The sequence below is a fragment of the Salvelinus sp. IW2-2015 genome, linkage group LG32 (genome assembly GCF_002910315.2).
Source record: "Salvelinus sp. IW2-2015 linkage group LG32, ASM291031v2, whole genome shotgun sequence".
In the NCBI taxonomy this organism is placed as follows: domain Eukaryota; kingdom Metazoa; phylum Chordata; class Actinopteri; order Salmoniformes; family Salmonidae; genus Salvelinus; species Salvelinus sp. IW2-2015.
Window position 1 is genome coordinate 16,305,937 of NC_036871.1, and position 17,124 is coordinate 16,323,060.

At 46.6% G+C, this 17,124-nt stretch overlaps 1 protein-coding gene across 1 annotated transcript in view; it reads right to left on the reverse strand.

Annotated features, from left to right (window-relative positions):
- The window catches only part of LOC111956389 (partitioning defective 3 homolog), a 253,578-nt gene that overhangs the window by 100,868 nt on the left and 135,586 nt on the right, over positions 1–17,124 (reverse strand). Inside the window, 9 exon segments of the mRNA XM_023976856.2 lie at positions 4,719–4,754; positions 6,857–6,973; positions 7,229–7,368; positions 11,224–11,263; positions 11,265–11,414; positions 11,515–11,716; positions 13,426–13,551; positions 14,946–15,029; positions 16,155–16,237. Of these exon segments, the coding sequence (XP_023832624.2) occupies positions 4,719–4,754; positions 6,857–6,973; positions 7,229–7,368; positions 11,224–11,263; positions 11,265–11,414; positions 11,515–11,716; positions 13,426–13,551; positions 14,946–15,029; positions 16,155–16,237 (978 nt within the window).

The following is a 17,124-nucleotide window of genomic DNA, read 5'->3' on the forward strand; positions in this document are numbered from 1 at the left end:
CACACACACACACACCGTCACATTCCTCACGGAGGGCGAGTCATTAAACACAGTGGAACTGTGAGCAAAGAAAAGGACGTCACCTTTCAGTCCTGCATAATCACCGTTATACGAGGTCATGTGTTTTTTTAAATAACTCCCATCTCTGAGGCATATTCACAAAGAGCAACAGCCCCTGCCTCATCCGCCTAAACATCCACACATCTCGCGCAGTACACACGAGATTAGAATGGCTTCAGATTAGAATGAGACTCCAGATCCATCCATGGCCTCTTCCTCCTCTATACTGTGGCTGTGTGATGGCAATTACCCAGCTAGCAGCTGCTCCCAGTCACAGCGTGCTGTATACGCAGGAACAGGTGGCAGCTTGAAACATCACTTTAATTAAGGCAAGAGCTTGTTCTCCACTAGAGTCACTGGGCCTTCTGATTGACTCATACATTCACACACTAGAGACATGAATGCAGTCGCATCTGCACGGGGGCACAAATAACACTGTGTGCGCGCGCACGCGAGGCAGAGCGCGGGGGCAGAAAGAGCCACAACAATTATTCATCGGAGTCGAAAATGTGTCTGTGTGACCATAGATCAACGTGGCTTGGCTTTACATTACATTACATGGTAACTGGCACGGATGCCTTTTCAAAATCAACTTTCTGTAACTCAGTGTAACTAATAATACCACCAGAACAAGAAGTTCACGATGATATCAGCTATTACGGATATTATTAGCAGTGGATTTACACTAATGTGTATTGCAAATGGCACCCTATATAATGCACTGCTTATTTAAAAAAACAACTTTTTACCCCTTTTTCTCCCCAATTTCCTAATGTCCAACACACTGCTCGCTTAACCCGGAAGCCAGCCGCACCAATGTGTCGGAAGAAACGCCGTACAACTGGCGACCGAAGTCAGCGTGCACTGTGCCCGGCCCGCCACAAGGAGTCACTAGAGCGCGATGGGACAAGGACATCCCAGACAGTCAAACCCTCCCCTAACCCGGACGACGCCGGGCCAATTGTGCCCCGCCTCATGGGTCTCCCGGCCGCGGCCGTCTGCGACACAGCCTGGGATCGAACCCGGGTCTGTCCTGACGCCTCTAGCACTACCGTAGACCGCTGCACCACTCGGGAGGCCATAATGCACTAGTTTTGACCAAAGCCATATGGGCCATGTTTCGAAGTGCACTATATAGGGAACAGGGTGCCATTTGAGACATAGCCTACATGTATTAGATCAGTGTTGAAAAGGCAGTTACTTCCTAAATCAGCAGAGTGACAGAGCGTATAGATCACAGGGCATACCCACCCACGGCCACATTTACTGTTACTTAGGCAGTCCCAAATGAACAGCCCAACTGACTCTCATTCAATATGCTGCACAACAGTCCAAAGTGTTACCTTTGCTTCATGGCTCCTGATTGATTCAGTCCCACAGAGCAGAGGGATGATGTCATGCGGAGGCACTGGGTGCGTCCCAAATGGCACCCTTTGCCCTGTATGGTGCACTACAGGATCACACTACATAGGGACACGGGTGCCATTTGGGACGCACACACTGTTGTGGGTGGTTACCTCAGTCAGCCAGTGGGGCTCCGTGGCCGACACGGCCTCCCTCACCGAGCAACGCTGGAGAGGGGAACAGTCAGACCTGTGGTTACATTCCACACACACACACACACACCAGAGACCACCGCAGGCCTCGTCATTCCATGGTACCAATGCCACACAAGCAACAAACCCCAGAAATGTCAGCAGGAGTGGCAACTAACCTTGTTCATGGGTGCATCTCAAATGGCACTTTATTGGCTATATAGTGTATTACTTTTGACCAGGGCCCATAGTGTCAACAGCCCCCATAGTGTCAACAATAGCATGCACCTCTGGGTAACGGCAGACCCCGCAACCCCCACCTCACACAGAGATAATCAATTATTAACAGCGACTTTACGTTTATTAATTATTAACGTTGCCAAAGTGCTGAGCTAATTCATGTGGAGGGTCAAGGTGATGTTGCCTATTGTCTCTGTGTGTTCGACCTGTTTTAGTGAGAGGGGGGATGGGAGAGTGGATGCAGGCTGCTATGGCTTCAAGTGAGGCCTCGGGTTAATTGGTCCAGTACAGAGAGAGCGTGCCGTTTGGCGTGTGGAGCTCTTAGCTTCGTTCCCCCGTCCCCCAGTCTCCCTCCATCCCACCCTGCCTTCCTCCCTCCCTCCATCCAGCTACTGGAGGAGGGCCATTCAGATGAGATGGGGGGGGGCTAATGCGCTAAAACGGTCTCCTACCCGGAAACACAGACTGGTTCCCAAATGGCACCCTATTCCCTATATAGTGCACTACTTTTGACCAGAGCCCATGTTCTGTACTAGTATCAGAGCCTCAGTGCTGCTGTCTGCCTGCCACCACAACAGAACAGTGAAGTTCATGTGTTGTTGAGAGTTGTGTGGAACAAAGCCTCTAACAAGAGATAACATCTGCTGTGTATAATTGTGGAGCCCATTATGGAGGGAATATGCCGGGAAGGAGAGAACAAAGGGATTCATTGGCGAGGATTGTAAAATCATACACGAGAGAGAGAGAGAGAGACAGAGACAGAGAGAATGACAGAGAGACAGAGAGAATGACAGAGAGACAGAGACAGAGAGACAGACGACAGGAGAGAGAGCGACACAGAGAGAGAGCGACAGAGAGAGAGGAGACAGAGAGAGGAGAGACAGAGAGAGAGCGACAGAGAGAGTGAGAGCGACAGAGAGAGTGAGAGCGACAGAGAGAGAGAGAGCAATAGAGAGAGAGTGAAAGCGACAGAGAGAGTGAAACGACAGAGAGAGTGAGAGCGACAGGAGAGTGAGAGCGACAGAGAGAGTGAGAGCGACAGAGAGAGTGAGAGCGACAGAGAGAGTGAGAGCGACAGAGAGAGAGGACAGAGAGAGGAGCGACAGAGAGAGCGACAGAGAGAGAGAGACAGAGTGAGAGCGACAGAGAGAGAGCGATAGAGAGAGCGACAGAGAGAGAAAGACAGAGAGAGAGAGACAGAGAGAGAGCGACAGGAGAGAGAGAACAGAGAGAGAGACAGAGGAGAGGAACAAAGAGAGACAGAGAGAGCGACAGAGGAGAGAGCGAGACAGAGAGAGAGAGAGAGACAGAGAGAGAGAGACAGAGAGACAGAAGAGAACAGAGAGAGAGACAGAGAGAGAGACAGAGAGACAGCCTTGAGATCTAAGGTGTACAACGTGTAGGCCAACTTTATGAAGGAATTCATCGGCGAGTCTTGTAGAATCACACAGGAGTGAGAGATTACTCAGGGATCTAAGGTGCCCAACTCTGGATTGTGTCTCATCTGAGCACAACGATAACACTCCGGAGCCGTTCCAAATGAGGCCGTTCTAACAACAGCCATGACACACCTCCTGGTCTGGTATGAATGGTTTACTGGAAAGGGAAGGACCACCCTGAAGTAAACCCATAGTTAGATCATCAGGAGACGAAGGCACAATGGGTTTGATATGCCAGCTGTGATCATACCCGAGACCGTTCTCCATTTGGCCACAGACCGCGCTTAGAAGAACCATGAATGCAGGCAGCTGTCAGGTATCACAGGAGCACAGGGAACATGGAACGCCCACTCTGGGCTGCTACCTCGCTCTCCAACCGAGGAGCGTGAAGTGAGGAGCAAACTGAACACGTCACAGAAGCACCAAATTAGCTGGTCAATAAAGCTTGAGAATGGCTGGCTGACATAGTTCATAACGAATCACCTTGATAGTATAACAACCCAGAATAACAAACACTCTGCCTCGTTAAATAAAGGTTCAACAAAATAAATAAAATGTCATTTAAAAAAAAAAGAGGTGGTGAAAACAACAAGGACCCAATTCTATGTTTAAATAGAGTCCTACTACACAGTGGCTCAGTCAATGATGAGGCTTCTCTCATCAGTTGAGAGCAACGTAAAAGCAATGTAAATGGTCTCCCAATGTCCCCAAACAAAGTCAAATAGCACAATGAGCATTCGACCGCATTCAGAGAAAGTCATCGATGAGTGTGGCCAGGTTGTTAATGGCACTGCATCACTGGGCGTGTCCCTGAGCAGATTATCCAAGTAGTGAAAATACACCCTTCTCTACAGTACTCTACTGAACTCAGTGCATAACGGGACATGCAGAATTGTGCAAAAAAGTACATTTAGTTTGACTGCACACCATCATACATTAATCACTTTTGACAACGGTCGACGCTTGACACTTACACACCTGAAAATATCTACCACGTTACTAACTGGCAAAGCAGAGGACAATCTGACCTGCACTAGAAGTGACGTGCATAGTCTTGGGAGTTTTGTATGCCGTCCTTTACACTACAAAGGACTGTTGAGAGTACAGCTATGTTCTATGCCAGTGTAGGTTGATGCATGGAGCTCCCCCTTCTTTAGACGAAGTAAGTTCCCCTCTACTCAAGCAGTGTCGCAGGACAACATGCTACAGGAGCCGGGCAGGGTGTTTAGCAGAGGCAGCCGGGGTGGTTGGGTCAGGGACAGTGGTGGCATTAGCGGAGAACAGGCTCAAAGTATTGGCTGGAAGAGAATGAATGGTTTCTTTATATTTGATACCATTCCACTCATTCCAACCACTATCATGAGCCATCCTCCCCTCACCAGCCTCCACTGACTCAGTGTAGGGGACAGGTAACAGGTAAACATAGGGTTTGAGTGACTCTTACCAAATCTCTGGGGCTTTGCATCTGGGGCTCTGCATTCTAGAGGAAACAGGGGGTCAGAAGAAACAACAGTAGTCAATTACACATGTTAGCAGCAATACTGTACATCAAATCTAACTGAGGGAGGAGCACGTCAGACACATTCCAATCTGGACCGTGAAGCGAGTCCCACTGCTGATGTTCATCTTCCTCCTCTAATTAAGGACTGATTTAGACCTGGRACACCAGGTGGGTCCAATTCATTGTTCAGGTAGAACAGAAAACCAGCAGTTCTCTGGACCTCCAGGCTCACATTTGAATACCCCTGGAGTAGACTGACAGAAATCCAAACTACCGTCTAATAATCATCATCCATTGACCTAATGTAGACTGTGCAGTAGAAGTGGGCTACCCAGTGTTCACACATTCCAACAGAGTGCATTTCTTTACCAAACTACATACTCACATGTACCACTATAGCCCTTCTGTGGATATTACCAGCATATCAGTAATCATCGCCTGGGGGCTGGGAATAACTCAGAGTAGCTGCTCCTGCTCTCTTCCCCACTACTAGAGTCAGAAGAACCAGGCCTGTGTTCCCCCTGGGGGTAGAAGCGGTTCTCTCTCCGCTGTGTAATATTTATACCCCCCCCGTCATATGTGTCAGACGAGATAGCAGACAGATATCTCGAGCTTGCGTCCCAAATGGCACCCTATTCTCTACATAGTGCACTACTGTTGACCAGGGTCCCATAGGGAAAAGGGTGTTCTATTTGGGACACATCCTCCTGAGTGAAAGAAAGGCTCTGGACTAATCAAAAGATGAGTATTGATCCCGATGAGGCCTGGATGAACGCCCCTGGGCTCAACATCTAACTCAGCCCAGCCAGAATGATTGGCCCAGAGTGACAGCCAGCCAATAGGGTGTGTGCGTCTTCAGTTGTAATAACTGTCACTGTTGGGGGGGTTGGTTGAACCTGCTGTTGGGTGCTGGTGCTGATTGCTGGGACCCACTAATGGTGAGAGGAGAAAACTCTGGCCCATTATTATCACAACAGGGGGGATTTAAGTGCTACTCTGTTCTATAACTCAGCCTGGCGCAACAGCCAGGGTGTTAAAGAAGCATACTGATGGTTTGGTTGGGAGATCGTATAGTAGCCAGTGACTTGGGTAGTAAATACTGATCAACCTCAGAGGCCCTATTCCCTTTATAGTGCACTACTTTGATCAGGGTCCCTGGTCAAAAGTAGTGGACTTTGTAGGTAATAGGGTGTCATTTGGAACACAGACACTATGATTTAGACCTCAGCAATAACACCAGCATTAACTCTCCCTATTCCTTTCATCAGACACACTAACAGAACCCCAGATGTGTTGTTTCATTAAAAAAACATGTGTATTGACAAAACCTTTCAATTAAAACAAATTAAAACACACGAAGTGTCTATATAAACACATTACATGGCATGAGCCATTATAATCTCCAACTGAGKAGTCACCCTCTAGTCACTCTGACAACATACCATGTCTGCGTTTCAAATGGCACCCTATTCCCTATTTAGTGCACTACTTTTGAACAGGACCTATTGTGTGGGCTCTGAATCTGATTGATATTCCACCCAACAACAAGTGCATTTCTCAGTCTGTCCCTAACCTGCCCGCTTTCTCACCCATCCATCAATCAATCTATCCAATTTGTTCTGAGGGAGCGGAGCGCTACAGGTTCCCACCGAGAATACTTGGATCAGGGTATGCGTCCTAAATGGCGCCCTACCCCATACATAGTGCACTACATTTGGCCAGGATCCATTGGGCTCTGATCAAAAGTAGTGCACTATGTAGGGAATAGGATGTCATTTGGGACGTGCCCCAGGATAATAAAGAGTAGCGCCGAGACAGAGTAGCACAATCAATCTGCATGCTGCATTGGCATGTTGTGTGAGGAGGAGAATGGAAGGAAAACACAATACTTACTGGGGAACTTGGGAGATTAACCGTGACAGGGTATAAGACGCACACAACCACAGGTCCCAAAGACATGCATATTGATGTACACACACACTTTCCTGAGAGTAGGGGACATTATGACAAACGGRGACTCTAAGCATCCTAGAGAGGAGGGAATGTAGAGTTTGCGGTGTTAGGGGAGCAGAGAGACCTACCAGGAAGGTCTCCTCCTGTCGTAGCACCACCAGCCCCACAGCTCCTCCCATAGGCGTGGCCCTCAGCAGAGCGACCACTTCCTCCTGGGTCCGACCAACCAAGTCCACTCCATTCACCTGGAACACATACGGCAATTAGTAACATACAGATTCACATTCCGATTTTGACCCCTAAATCCCACACTGAGGAACACGCTGCCATTCACTTGAACTGATCCTACCAARACACTATTATGAGCCTAAACATCATGACGTGCCAGACGTCACACCGTATTAGAGGCTAACATAAACCACTGGGAACAGAGATCTAGAAACAGGGTGACCAGACAATGAGAGCGTTTTACTGATGTATCCCCTGGTCTCAGGTCTCACCTCCAGCAGCCTGTCTCCAGCTTTGAGGCGTCCGTCCTGGATGGCAGCTCCTCGGGGCAGGATGTTCTTCACGTAGATGGGCGCCGAGCCGCCRATGGGGACGTCGCGCGAAGTGATGCTGAAACCCAGACCCTCTGGACCTAAGGTACGAAACAGGAGGATGTGTACGCGMGAGAATGCCTGTCACATTTTGACTCCCCTCATATCACAGGTACAGTCAGATCTACACAGCAGCAAGACATTCTGGCTGTGTTTGAAATCTGTCTTGCCTACTACTTACTAAAACGACATACTGTGTATTAATCATACTTTGTAGTATTTAGATCATACCGTTTAGTGGAAATGTACGCAGTAAGCAACAAATATCAACATACTAGGCTCACCCATACCGAGAATGTGTAATCTAATTTGCAATTGCGTTGCTTCCCGCCATCTGTTCATTTTGCGACCCCTTCTCTTGATTATCAGCTGTTGTCAAACACGTGGGTCGGAAAAGACCATTATCTTCCTCAATAGGACGCAGCGAGTTCTAGATGTAAAGCAAAAATGGCTATGACATCCTGGCATTTAAAGCATACTAAATGTTCAAAATTTCACTTACTATAAAACGTTTTCAATTCGCATACCCAAAAAGCCTATTTACAACGCAAGTATGGGTATTCAGACATGGCCATAAGGCATTACAAAGTGAAAATGCAACATGGGAAGGATTCTGGACAGCTAGTATGAAAGATTGCGTTTTGTCTCAGTGTTGACCTGTGGAATCCTCCCGGCCTGAATCCAGAGTCCAGAGGTTGAGGATGGTATCCCTCTCTCCTCTCCCACCGGCACCACAGTCCGATCATTAGGAGAATGTCTGCCAAGCCTAATCCCTCTGTCTGACTGTCTGAGCTGTGTATGGTAATGCAAGCAAGGCAAACACAGACAGGATTCCAGAACACTCTGAGGATTCTGTTTCAGAGCAATCTAAATCCCCTCCATGTCAATAAGCCAATCAACTTCCCACCATAGGACGGGCACGTATTATAGTTACCGGTAAATGGCATTAGCATTAATGTGTTTCATATGGTACACTGGATCTTTCAAGACACGTTAGCTCAGTCTTTCTAATACCCCAGATTGATTGTGTTAGAGTTTGGGTTTTGTGATAAGGCCAGTGAGTTTGTTTTGTTGACATCTTAAAGGGATACGTCAGGATTTCTGCAAAAAAAGCCCTCTATTTAATTCCCCAAAGTCAGATTAACTCGTGGATACCATTTTTATGTCTGCGTGTGCAGTTTGAAGGAAGTTGTTAACTAGCGTTAGCACAATTGCTAACTAGCATTAGCACAATGACTGGAAGTCTATGGTAAAAGCTAGCTGTTACCATAGACTTCCAGTCACAACTTCCTTCAAACTGCACACACAGACATAAAAATGGTATCAGACTCTGGGGAAGTAGATAAAGGTCTTCATTGCCAAAATCCTGAAGTATCCCTTTAAGATGTCAACAAACCAACTAAATCTATCCACCAAACAAGGTTCAGTCTGCTGCACTCAAAACACAACAAACAAGCCAGAGGCCGTGGATGTTATTAACAGTGCTATGTTTATGTAGGCCTCCTTTCAAAAGGAAGTGAATAAAAACCTAATAGTATGATACACACCTGAATGTGGTCTGTGGGGACTGTATAAATGGCACCCTATTCCCTACATAGTGCACTACTTTTGACCAGAGCACTATGGGCCGTGGTCAAAAATAGTGCACTATAGCGAATAGGGTGCTGTTTGGGACACATCCATCATACCTGGCCAAGGCAGTGAAGAGATCCCTACACAGTGCTAGTGTGCCATACAGAGCGGCCCGTTGATTTTCAACATGCCTTTTGACACAGTGTACACTACGCAGACGATTGGCTGCCTAGCAACAAGCCCTCTGTCTCCCCCAGTTGCCCGTGCCGGCACATACAACTGGTCTCCTATGGCCTGCCTACCTGCCTGCGTGTGTCTCCTATTGCAGAGGCCTGTGCTGTGCCAACTCTGTCCAGCTGTCAGTCACCACATACACTCCAGAGATGTGTTGAATTAGGAATGAATGGATCAATCTGGATCGGGTACACATTTTCTCTACCGTTTCAGGCAAAAGTGGGAGGCCTTTTGGCCATCTTTATTGACATTTAAGGCTACATTGAATGATTCTGATGTGTGTGTCTGTTCATTAAAAGAGCAATGAGAAGCGTACAGTACCAGTCAAAATTYTGGACACCTACTCATTCCAGGGTTTCTCTTTATTTTTTTATCTATATTCTAGAATAATAGTGAAGACATCAAAACTATGAAATAACACGTATGGAATCATGTAGCAATAAAGCTCCCGAGTGGCGCAGCGGTCTAAGGCACGGCATCKCAGTGCTTGAGGCGTCACTACAGACCCTGGTTCGATTCCAGGCTGTATCACAACCGGCCGTGATTGGGAGTCCCATAGGGCACCGCACAATTGGCCCAGCGTCGTCCGGGTTAGGGTTTGGTCGGGGTAGGCCGTCATTGTAAATAAGAATTTGTTCTTAACTGACTTGCCTAGTTAAATAAAACATTAAGAAAAGTAAGCAAAAAAGTGTTAAACAAATYAAAATATATTTTATAATTGAGATTCTTCAAAGTAGCCACCCTTTGCCTTGATGATGCAGTTTGAGAGAATTCAAAGCTGTCATGAGGTTGTCACTTGGAATGCATTTCAATTAACAGGTGTGCCAAGAAACACGAGCAAAGGACATTAGACCGTTGGAAATCTGTCCTTTGGTCTGATGAGTCCAAATTTTAGATTTTTGTTTCCGAACACCGTGTCTTTGTGAGACGCAGAGTAGGTGAACGGATGATCTCCGCATGTGTGGTTCCCACCATGAAGCATGGAGGWGGTGGTGTGATGGTGCTTTGCTGGTGACAATGTGTGTTTTATTTAGAATTCAAGGCACACTTAACCAGCATGGCTACCACAGCATTCTGCAGCGATACGCCATCCCATCTGGTCTGTGCTTAGGGACTATAATTTGATTTCCAACAGGACAATGACCAAAAACACACCTCCAGGCTGTGTAAGGGCTATTTGACCAAGAAGGAGAGTGATGACCTGGCCTCCACAATCACCCGAACTCAACCCAATTGAGATGGTTTGGGATGAGTTGGACCGCAGAGTGAAGGAAAAGCAGCCAACAAGTGCTCAGCACATATGTGGGGAAGGTGGTTGAGAAAAGCATTCCAGGTGAAGCTGGTTGAGAAAATGCCAAGAGTGTGCAAAGCTGTCATCAGGGCAAAGGGTGGCACGTTGAAGAATCTCAAATATTAAATAGATTTTCATTTGTTTAAATCTTTTTTGGTTACTACATGATGTGGTATTTCATAGTTTTGATGTCTTCACTATTATTAAAAAGTAAAAATAAAGAAAAACCCTTGAATGAGTAGGTGTGTCCAAACTTTTGACTGGTACTGTATGTATTTATTTTGAAGTGACAGTAATAATATGAATATATCTTTTGAAACAAACAATTTGACAACATCTTCTTTGAAGTCCCAAATAGAAGAATAATTTATTCATAGAACTTCATCACACAAACCTAAACACAAGTTATTCTTCTTCTGAGAGGCTGAGAAGCTAAATTCTTAGAATAAGGGAAGGAAAGAATGCAATTTTCTCAGACCCACCATGGCTGGAGAGGATTACAGCGATGCTTTCTCTGTCGGGCTAATCACAAACCACCTCTGTGAAGAATGGATTTCCGACCATTCAATATGTAGGACCAGGAGCTTTTCCTGACCACATGAACTGACCTGAAGAAAAAAAAAAACTCTGGGCCTTGGGATGGCCACAGTCAGGAAAAGCTCACGGCCCTCCTGAGGTTAAACAGATGCTGATCTTTAGGTGTGTGTGTGTGTGTGTGTGTGTGTGTGTGTGTGTGTGTGTGTGTGTGTGTGTGTTGTGTGTGTGTGTGTGTGTGTGTGTGTGTGTGATGGATGCTGACCTTTCTTGAGCTGGATGTTGAGTCTCCTGCCAACCTTTTTTGGTGAAGCCCGCCGTGGGGGTTGAGTTGAGCACCCTGTGAGGGGAGGGGGCGTGCGATGGGGGCTTGCCCATGGAGCCCCCATGGGGGTGGGGTAGAGGGGTGTAGGCGTCGCCCTGCTCCGGGTGAGGGTGGGGATGGGGACCACGGGACTGTGAATTAAGATAAGACAGTATTTTATTGTCTGTTTTCACAGGAATGTGCCTTGCATTCCAAAAGCAACGACAGCGAATATATAAAACAGAGAGAGACCTGTGGGGTGTGGTCCAGGCCTGAGGTGGTGCTGCCTCTCTCGCTAGCTAGGGAGTCGGGGCTGAAGCGTCCAGAGGAGTAGGCCACGTTGGGGTTCCTCTCGCTGTGTGACAGCTGCTCGTACTGGGCCTTCATCAGGTTGGGAACCACGTGGAACATGATGACCGGGGAACGCATGGCCTGGCGGAACATGTTCTGGGCTCTGAGGGAGGCAGAACCAAAACAACAGTCAGTCAACCAGGGTGGCAAAATCGCGGGTAATTTCCCCAACATTCCTTTGGTTTTCTGGAAACCTGAATCATCCAAAACCAGGTTTTGGGAAAGTTACTGGAATTTTGCAACCCTACAGTCAAAACAGGGCTGGTGGATCACGCAGACACGTTACACACTAGTGGTGGTCCACCTGCACTGTGTATCAGTGATTAAAGCCTGTTGAAAGTAACCATGTACAGTTTTAGAATAGGTTTGCCAGGTTTTATCATGTAACCCCTCAATTGGCTACAGATGAAAGGAATGGGCTTTTCATAGAATGATTGGAGAGAAACCCTTTTAAACACCTTCAAMATGAGGTAAGGTAGGTGTGAACTGAAAACATCTATTGAGTTTAATGTTGCCATAGCAGGAGTCTTGTTCGCCACACCTGTTACAGTACAGTAAAGTTGACTTTGCTAGTCATCTCGGATGCGCTCCCAATGGCACCCTAGGCCAGGGGCTATAGAGCTCTGAGCAAAAGCAGTGTACTATATAGGGCATAGGGTGCTATTTGGGATGTAGACATCTCCTCTCAAAAAAAGCTGAACAGACATCATAACCCCACTCCCAATGACCCTGCAATTCCTTGCCAAAATTCCTAGCTGTTTTCCCAGCCACTAATAATATTCCCAAAGGAAATAGATATCGCCCAGTGACTTCCCAATTTCAGGCTAGATCAAGTCCCAGACAAGATGTAATCTGTTTCCCATCCCAGGTTATTTACTGGGGTTGAATTAAATATATGAAAACAGACAGTTTTACACATGCTAAATGTCAGAAAAGCTTATATGTTATATCTTTAAGGAATGGGCTGGGAGTGCTATAGTATAGCCATAGGTTTATTGTGAGTGAGTGTGTGCGCACAGAAAATCCATGACAGTAGTGCCTATGCTTCTGAAAAGCACAAAACCTGACACAGCCCGTTGATGTTGACATAGACATACAGTAGACCACAGAGTAGAAAGAGAGACTTAACATTGTAGTCAGAAGCTTTAGCTAGAATGAATAGAATGGGCTCCCCATTCAAGGCAATGACACCATAATGGCAGGCCATTTTGAGTGTACCCACAGGCGTAAAGCAGGAAGTACTCATTCTATTTCTATGGAACAGTATCTGCAGCAGAGTGGGATGGGAGGAAGCAGCAGTTAGCTAGGGTGTTAGGATCTGGTCAGACAGAGGAGCTGAGGACGAGAGAGAGAGAGACAGATCACTGAAAACCAGAAGCTATGGAAGTTAAGCAGTGGTAGTGAGGGAGCCAATGGAGCTGCGAGACAAAGGAATGGATGCTGAGTAGGTAGCGCCTACTGAAGGTAGGCTTGACCTAAGAGTCAAACAGGGAGGGGTTAGTATTCACAGCAGACGATGGAGCTGATAGATATATGGGGATATAGAAAGGATTGAAGGTATGGAGAGGACAGAGGCTGAGAGGAACGGCAGCCATCCTCCATTTTACAAAGACCCAACAGTAGGATCAACCTAGGAGTCAAACAGGAACGAGGTTAGCTTTGCAACAGACAGCGGCGGCAGCAGAGGCCCTGCTCCGGTTAGAAGACAGAGCCGTGGAGAGGAGATGGAGGGAGAGGAGCAGGGGAGGGACTGGCGGGCAGGGGGCTCAGGACCGGTGGTCCACCCCGGCTCGGTAGATACAGGTGTCTTACTGTTCAAAATGGATGTTCCGCAGGTCTCCATTATTAATGCGTACGATGCAGTCGTTCTCCTGGAACAGACCCTGCTCCTGCGCCTTGCCTCCCCTCTCCAGGCGCTTGACCAACAGGCCTAGAGTCCTGGAAACATTCAGAAGCAGAAATTGGTTTAATGCTGCTGGCAGCTGTGCAAKAGGCCTCAGGGTTCAAAATGAGACTCAGAGCAGGCCTGGGAAGAGATCTACTGAAGCTTTACAGCAAACGTCTAGGCTCTACATCACCAACACTTTACTGTAGCAACATGTCCTTCATGTCATCTGCATCCTCACTGAGGCCACTGGCGAACACTGGTTGGTGTATGGTTTTAATATCCATTTTAGGCATTTAGAATTGAGCATTTTAAGCATCTTAACCAGAGTGACTTTGCACTCACTAATTTATTAGTGAGTGCAAACATTTTCATAATTTTTTGCTGGCTGAGTGTGAGATATGAGAGGGACTATTTGTGGCGTTATGTTTGTCAGTTCTAATTCTGGTGACTCAATGAAAGTGTATTTTCTTCTGTCTTCCAAAACATTAAGTGCATGGGTCTAGTTGCTATAGCGAGGTGTGCTTGTTTTTTCTCTTATCTGAATTCCAAGTTCAGCTCCTGACTGAACTGCCAAATGCCAAACATTATCATTCTGACAGGAGAAATGGTCAGGTCGACAGTAAGACGTAGGACTTAGAGAAATGCTGCTCCGTCACATTTGAGTTCGGGAAGCCCTCAGATGTCAGGGCAGTAATCCGCCATATTAAACCTCCTCCAGGCTTCCTGACTGCTAAACAATGCTGACTTCGCTGAAATATTGAATGCCGAGTAGGCCAGGGTTCAATGTAAATCAACCAAATTACCATAAATGTGCTAAAACTATTCAAACATAACTTCATATTCACAGGTATGTAGACACACTGCGAGATGCCGTGGCTTTCCCAAAATCCCCCGCTTTTCCAGAACTTCGGCTGGAAGATTCTCTGAATCTGGAGGGAATAAGCTAGCCTGGGTACCAGTCTGTTTATGCTATCATGCCACTCCTTGTCCTGTTTGGCATGACCAGGACCAGGAACTGTAAACCTAAGTCTGTGCTAGTGGACATAAGTGCAAGACCAGTAAATAAATGATTCCGTCTCTTCTGAGACGTATGTGGAACTGAAATGTGTATGACGCAACCTTCACATCATGTCAAATCCTTTAGACGGGAGTCACGGAGGAACATGACAGTCACCTGCAAACACTGAACAACCATGATTGATCACTGTAAACTAGCTAATCACTTCATGATGTGTGAGCATGAGGTGTATGAAGTGTAGATCCATGTGTAGTGTGTGTGTTGTACTGGGGCACATGAGGAGGATGCAGGGGCCATGGCAGACTAAGCTCTCTCCCTCCCTCTCCGTCTGTCCCCCCCCCTCCCTCCCTCCGAGTGTCAGGCCTGCATAGCGTCAGTGAGCCTGCTGTCTGTCTGTCAGGTGCTGTAATAGTGGGAAGGCTTTACCTGCGGTCCCGGGCACTGAAAGGTACTACATGGATCCCCAAGGGCCCGCCATCATTGGAGACTTCTACCAGCTTTACAATGTCACTGTGAGACAATGATGGATGAGGAGGGGGTGAGAGGGTGAAACCACATACGGGCAAAACAACTGGAAGTAAGGAAGGGGGAAGAAACCATAACAAACAGAGCAGGCAGAAATGAATAGAAAACATGTCTGTCTGAAGCACTAGGGATGAACGTCACACCAGGGCTTCTCCCCACATCCCAGGTCACAGAAACGCATCATTCAGGACCCAGTTCTAAGGAGTGTCAAGGTAGGTTTCCATAAATACTATGTATACATATTTGTACATATCATATATATCTATACACATATTTCTAAACCTTCAGATGGTCTTTCAGATTTCGATTTTCCCCCCAGATATGGTTTAGATTTCGATTTGATAGTTCTATTCAGTAAATTGTATCAAATGTGTTTTAAAACATTGTTGTTCTTGTGTTCTTTGACCTGTAACCCATTGACTTTCCATAGTGTTTCTGTTTCCTGTAGGATAAAGGTAGTACGCATACGAACAACATCGTTGTACTGCTTTGAGAGGTGGGGAAACCGTCCTTATTGGGTGAAATAATATCAACGACATACTGTACCTGCAGATTAGACTGGAGGCATGCAAGAGAGTTAATGACAGTTAGAAAACAATAAGAGTTATTAATATCACCAAGACAATGGAACAGCACATGGGTCAGTTTTATGGTTGATGATGATGATGTTTGGTTCACTCGAGTTCCACAACGAACGTTAGCCAGGGGTTTAAAAAKACTTTCTCCAAACCTGTTGAATGAAATATTACCTGTCCTGAATCTAGAAATATTATTTACATGAATTACAACATGGAGAAGAAACGGTAGCAGCAGTGGTGTGTGGTTAGGTTCTGCTCAGAGGTTTTAGGTAGTTAACTGGCACTCATTCTCCTGCTACATGTGAATGCTACTTCCTTTACTTGTTAGTGATCTTGTTAGTGATCAACATCAGGTGATCAGAGAGGTAGTTAGGTTGAGGCAGAAGCAGGCCCAAAAGCCCTGGATATATCCCAAATTGCACGCTATTCACTATAWAGTGGGCTATATTCCATAATTCTATATAGGGAATAGGGTGCCAATTGGGACGTATAGTCCTCTATCTGTAATTGAAAAACTTTCTGAGGAACTTACTCTAGGGACCTCAGAGGGGTATGGTCCATACAGGAATCAGCTCGGCCAATCGGCTCGATCCTGCTGTTCTCCTCCTCCTCATCCTGCAAAACACAAGACAACAGCCATAGAATTACATATAGAACTCCTATATTGATTTATAGGATCTCTGTGACAGCACTTGGACATCCCATCAAACCAAGCCTCTGGAGTCCTATCGGAACAGATGTTGAACGATGTTCCATTCCACGCCGAAATGAGTGGTATGGTTTAAATCATTCAAAAACGGTAAGTAGGAAACATGACCCAGACAGGTAACCCACATAACAGTCCCTATTAGAGCCTGTGTATTTGCTGCTATTCAAACCTGAAAAAAATGGCCAGGTAGACACGACAGGTGCGGCTCTCCTTTGAAAATGCACAAAGCCCTATACCCCTCAGTCTGCCATCTCTCACTGTGCCCCGACTCTGGGCATTGTTCCTATTGTACTGTATATCTTCTGTCTCAGTAGAGCCAGGACTCCGGAGTGACTCAGGAGACCCGACACGCGAGAGAGCCGACAGCGATACCGGAGAAGTGGGGGAGCCACGGCAACAGCAGCCACGGCAACAGCTCGCCTCAGTATTAAAAATGATGGCTGTGTCGGTCATGAAATTGTAGATGGCGTTTATTTTTCTTTACCTGTCATGACTTATTTTATTTGCATGACGTTCTTCATCCATAACCGTCGGTTATACGGTTAGACTGTCATTGTTGCCATGACAGTGCACTGTTTGCTGGTGAGAGGTGGTGGGGGCTACGCTGCCTATCTGAACCACAGTCCTGTTGTCCTTCAGCCTAAGCTCACAGTGGCTACAGAGCATGTCTCATAGAAACGTGTCCTATGCTTAACGTCTGCTTAACGTCTTTATGATAGGGGGCAGCATTTTCACTTTTGGATGAATTGTGCCCCCATAGTGAACTGCCTCCTACTCTGTCCCAGATGCTAAA